This window comes from Oryza brachyantha, chromosome 4 (genome assembly GCF_000231095.2).
Source record: "Oryza brachyantha chromosome 4, ObraRS2, whole genome shotgun sequence".
Lineage (NCBI taxonomy): Eukaryota > Viridiplantae > Streptophyta > Magnoliopsida > Poales > Poaceae > Oryza > Oryza brachyantha.
Window position 1 is genome coordinate 5,382,863 of NC_023166.2, and position 5,862 is coordinate 5,388,724.

Below are 5,862 nucleotides of genomic sequence, written 5' to 3' on the forward strand. Positions count from 1 at the left end.
TATTTTCCAACCTTTGTTTTTAGATCGCTAAGAACACATATATAAAAGTTTTACTCGCAAGTTACTTTTCGATTGCAAATATACCGTTTAACTTTTTTTTCATGCAAAAACGAAAAGATGCCCCCTGAGTTTCTTGTTGAATTATGTATGTGTGTGTATACATATACATATACATATATATTTATATATACATACATACACATATATATACATACATATATATATATAGATATATACATATATGCATGACATCTTTTTCATGTGTGTCCTGGTTATATCCATGACCGGGCAGGTGCACTCTAGGGTAGGGTAGATATATAGCTTACATATTTTCATTTTGTTTCTGTTGCATATATAAAATTAAATTCTGGATATACAGACTCAATTTGTATGCATTATCTTAAAAATTACTTAATTTCATTATCCAATTTACTCTAGTTGCAACTTTTGTAATCGGATAATAATAGCTAGCGGCAACTGCAAGTGGCAACTCACACTATGGTTGTCGTAGATATAAAGCTAGCTATGTGCTTCAAGCCAGTGTCTACATGTTCTTTTTTTTTTTCCTTTTTCTTTTTGGTACACAATTAAAAAAAGGAGGGGCCGGGCTGCACACATATATGGGCGAGAAAGAGAAGGTTTGGGAATCTCCCAAGGTGTATCTCTCGCAGCCATACACCAGCGTACGAGACGTATTGCCTCTGCTGTCCAGTTGATCGATCCAGCAGCGATATTTTTTCCTGCACAGAATGGATCGACGCATTGTGGTGGACATTCTGATCGATCAGGGCAAGTTACATCGATCCTGCTTTTACCAGCACCCCCCCATCGCAGGCACACGTGAATACCCTCCAATAATTGAATTTCGAGAGCGAAATTTGCAGGAGTTGGAAGAACTTGGAAGGAATTTTTTGGATCGATGGTTGGTAGCTCAGAAGCAGCGAGAAAAAAGACAGTCTGTGCCGACAGACAGCTTACATGGCGCAAGCCAGGCCTCCAGGATGGATCGGTGCTGATGCCGTCCCAGTTCGTCTACACATCCCCGTCAATGTATCCGTCCAAGGCAATGTATATCGATCGCAACGGAGGCGAATCCAGATATTCGATAAACTGCTGTCGCAATTCATCAATTATATTATATAATATACACACACATATACGTACATATATATAATTATATATACATATATATTTATAGACATACATATTTATTTATTTAGTTATTTATTTCTAGCTAGCTATAGGCAATTTAATTATCATTGTTGCCTGACTCTGACCGTAATACTGTAGATAACCCGTCGACCCTTATCAGAAGGTTGTGCTCATGGCTTGGCAAATGCTCAGATCGATAAGATCAACACGGAAATGTTTGCACCAAATCACTTGAATTGCCTTCGATAATAGACTCTGCTTGTGCAAATGGAGAGTTTTTTGTTTAGTCAAGTGTCATATTAATTTCGATTTATCCAATTTCTACGCTTTTACTGTGCTCTCAGTGTTAACATGCCAGAGCCTAAATCACAGAGACACTACTAGAGAACTATGCTCTAGTGCAGGTTCCAGAGAGGCATCTGTGCCAGTTATATATGGTACCGATCGACACCCGTTTAGGTGGTTTGGTACCCCTTTTAGGTCCACAAGCTGAAAAAGAAAAAAAATATGATTCGAGCCAGCTCGTCCAAACACAATAAAAATTAATGCACATAACAAAACAAGCAGGTTATTCTCTAGCGGTAGCGTGGCCATGGTCATCAACATCCACCCTTGTTGTCAGCTATCCCTAGCTTCCACAAGCCATATCTGCCGGCAAGGGTGCTAGGTTCACCGGATCTAGGCAGTGTTCGGCAGACCCCATAAGATAACTTAGGGGGTGTTTGGATCCCCAAGACTTTTTTTTTCCTATCATATCGAATGTTTGAACACTAATTAGAAGTATTAAATATATATTATTAATAAAGCTCACCTCATACTCTGGACTATTTCGTGAGACGAATCTATTGAGCCTAATTAGTACATGATTAGCGAATGTGATGCTACAGTAAACATTTACTAATCATGGCTTAATTAGGCTTAAAAAATTTGTTTAATGAAATAGCATTTATTTATGCAATTAGTTTTGTTATCAGTCTATATTTAATACTCTTAATTAATGTCCAAACATCCGATGTGACAAGGGACTAAAAAAGTCCCTGGATCCAAACAGCCCATATTCTTCTCGTTTTCCACGTGCACGTTTCCCAAACTACTAAATGGTATACTTTTTGCAAAAAAATTATATAGTGAAGTTGTTTTAAAAAATAATATTAATCTATTTTATATTTTATTAATAATTAATAGTTAATTAATTATGTACTAATCTATTACTATGTTTTCCGTACCGAATAAATTAACTTACCACCCCATTAAAGAATGCGGCCCTAGTTGCCCTTGAACCGGAGCTGGGAAAGGATGTGGCCTAGAGAGGGAGGGGGCATGGAAGCCAAAAGTTGAGAAGAGGGAAAGCGGAGGAGAGATCAGGAGGTGGCCGCCAAACCGGGGGAGTGTTTCACCGCTATTGGACATGGAGAGAAGGCAAAAGAGAGACAGAGAGTGAGAAATGGAGAATGATATATAGGGATAGTTTGAGAGTTGAACAAACTTTTTTTTTATGACGTGTCTTGGCTCGTCCTCTATTGTCTTGGTTTAGTCTTTAATGTCGGTTCGTAGAACGAGCACTAACAGGTGTTTTTGTTCGGTTCATTTTTAAAAGCTTGTACATAAATATTTAGTATCTATTCAACTGAAAAGTCGGCACTAATATGGTGTTACGTGTGTCGGTTTGTCTTATCTGAATATATTATGTGCACAGCAATAAGAACGACTTTAGGGTTGAGTTCTGTAGCAGTGATATTTCATCGGAGATGGTCAAAATTAATTGAAACGTGTATAGTATATCTTGTTATACACCGGTATTATAGCCGCAGCGATACGTACGGTACATTACACCCGGCCATGCTGACGACGAAAGGGCCCAATTGATCGATCGATCGATGGACATACGTACACATCCGCAGTATAACTGTGCGTGCGGCATAAAGCACCCAGCGCCTCCGTGGCGTAGCGCCATGCATGCATACCGGCAGGCGCACGCATCGCACCGCACCATTTTTTCTCGCTTTAGTCAGCCCCCCGGACGACCCCCCCCCCCCCCACGTGACCCAGATTCCGCGCTTCCCAGCGACCTGCAACAGCTACAGTACAGTACTCGCTCGCTCGCTGCTGCTACGGCGTCGCAACATATATTTTTCTGCCTCATCTTTACCGTCGTCGAGATCACACGCATACGTGGAGACCCATACAGTACGTGTATAAATAGCTGGCTAGCTCGCCGTTACGTTTGCATATGCCAACTGCATGCTACCTGCAGCAGCAGCAGTACACCTGCAACTTTCTAGCTAGCTAGACCTGCTGCTGTCTGCACTGCAGAGTGCAAATAGGCCGGTGTGACTCGATCGTACGTACGTGCATATATATCTGGTAGCTGCATGGACCAGGAGGACAAGTCGAAGGAGGCCGGCAGCAAGTACCGCGGCGTGCGGAGGCGGCCGTGGGGCAAGTTCGCGGCGGAGATCCGGGACCCCGAGCGCGGCGGCTCCCGCGTCTGGCTCGGCACCTTCGACACCGCCGAGGAGGCCGCGCGGGCGTACGACCGCGCCGCATTCGCCATGAAGGGCGCCGTCGCCGTGCTCAACTTCCCCGGGGAGGCCGGCCGGACCCGGACGAGCAGCGCCGGCTCCTCCTCCTCCGCCGCCGCCACACCACGGCCAGCTCCGGCGACGGCTACGGACAAGGTGGAGCTGGTGTACCTCGACGACAAGGTCCTCGACGACCTCCTCGCGGAGGACTACAGCTACCACAACAAGAACTACTGATTCCGGCCATCGATCGATGCAGTAAGACGGGCATGGGATTGCTCGTAAATACGTGCTCGCTGAGACGACGACACTCAGCTCACTACGTACCAATAAGCTCGCCGATCGAAGAACAACTCTCCCCTACATACATATACCTTCTTCTGATGCCACGATCATGGCATGCATGACTCATGGCTACTGTGCATTCATTCACGAACGTGCAGATTCAACCACGCTTCACGCTCTTAATTACATGGCTACCAGCAGTTAACATACTCCATTACTCCTTCCTTGCTTTCAAAAATACAGAGTACCGTACATACTGTTTGAGCATCCAAACTTCTCTGGTTCATTTTGGTATACAGTAAACATTTCTGTGTGTGTTATTAGAGATGATAAGAATCCAATATAATATCTGAAGATAAAGATAAAATTCTATTGAGATATGATAGAATATTTGTCTTGTACAAACTACAAGTTTTTATCCCCTATATACGTTATATACACCCACGAGGGTCAGTGCAATATACAATAGATTATAGGATTTCTCCATATACAATATTTTCTACATGTTATCAGGGTTCTAAACTAACGTTATTAAATCTTTGGTTGTCATAGCTTCCGTTAGTGCTGCCCCGGGAGATGATTTCTCTATAAATCTCCCTGTGGCATCGCATCGATTAACTACAATAGATTATCCATATATTAGTATTAGATCAATTCCTTTAAGTCACCCTAAATCATCTATAGATTATATTATATTTAATTATATCAATATTTAATATTACATTAGTTTCTTCTAGCTACAAAACTCCCAAATTCTAGCGGCAAAAGCAAAGGAGCGGCGATGGTAGCGATGAGTCTGAGGAATAGTAACGTACAAATTGTTGAAGTCAATCCACCAACAAGCAAGCATTGTATTAAGCGACCATCGTCTTCACCAAGCATCCACGTCCACCAACAACATGCATTGATATAACACGATTATACACCGTCGATGGCCTACATCAATATTGGAACAACACAACGCCGCTTCATGCACAATGATGGACATACATTTTGCGTCCTCTAACAAGAATTACTGCAAGACGCTTCACCAATAATGACCGATGACGAATCCAGGATAAAATTATATGGTATGCTCGAAGTACTAAGTTAATTAAATTAGATCGATACATCCTTATAGAAGTTATTCAACACATGCATGATTGAACAAGAAATGAGAGAATAATAAATAAAAATAAAAATAAGACGTACCTTGCCAGTTGCCACAACAAGGTACATTATCTTTCCTGAACATGTGGATACCAATTGTGATGTTGATCGGCACAATTTCATCGTGGGGTTTATGCGTGTGGAGGAGAAGATCGGGCTACAGTGATTGGCTACTTGCTCTATATTGACGCGCGTTAGATCTCCAAACATTACTTTAGCTTTTTAGCACCTTCTTCCGCTGCACAGTGTGTCGTGTGATAACGATCCATGATCTTTTACTTGCATGGTTACTGGTTTACGTGGTACAAAATTCTATTTAACATTATTGTAACCTACACGTATCCCTACATCACCTTCCTTGACCTATTGAAACTAAATCTGACATAGAAACTGAAGTTGGGTCCAAAACTAAAATGGACAACTTGAAACTCGTGTCTTACGAAGGAAACTACAAACTTGCAACCCATGATAAGCATAATAAAATTAAGCAATTCTAACCAACTAAAAAGTGCACATCACTATTAATCTAGCAACGACATAAAACATAATGGGTTTCAAAATAAACTATAAAATGCATTGATGTTTTTGGGATAGCATCTATTGATAGATAATTGAATGAGCTAAGGTCGCCTACAAATATTAGGGGAATAATCAAACAAAAAGAAAATGTGCACTTGCCTATACCAGCAGCCTTATATTTCGTTGGTTAGGCAGCAAAAACCCTATGAGCATGGCCTCCTTGTACGGTGTGTCT

At 41.7% G+C, this 5,862-nt stretch overlaps 1 protein-coding gene across 1 annotated transcript; it reads left to right on the forward strand.

Annotated features, from left to right (window-relative positions):
- The first annotated feature begins 3,524 nt into the window (after nucleotides 1–3,524).
- LOC102722488 (ethylene-responsive transcription factor ERF096-like) lies at nucleotides 3,525–3,911 on the forward strand. Its single transcript, XM_006653161.1, has one exon. The coding sequence runs from the start codon at nucleotides 3,525–3,527 to the stop codon at nucleotides 3,909–3,911; it is 387 nt and encodes a 128-aa protein (XP_006653224.1).
- The last annotated feature ends 1,951 nt before the right edge of the window (nucleotides 3,912–5,862 follow it).

Bases quoted from the DNA above. Each gene is read 5' to 3' on its own strand.
- LOC102722488 (XM_006653161.1), top strand. From the start codon at position 3,525: ATGGACCAGGAGGACAAGTCGAAGGAGGCCGGCAGCAAGTACCGCGGC.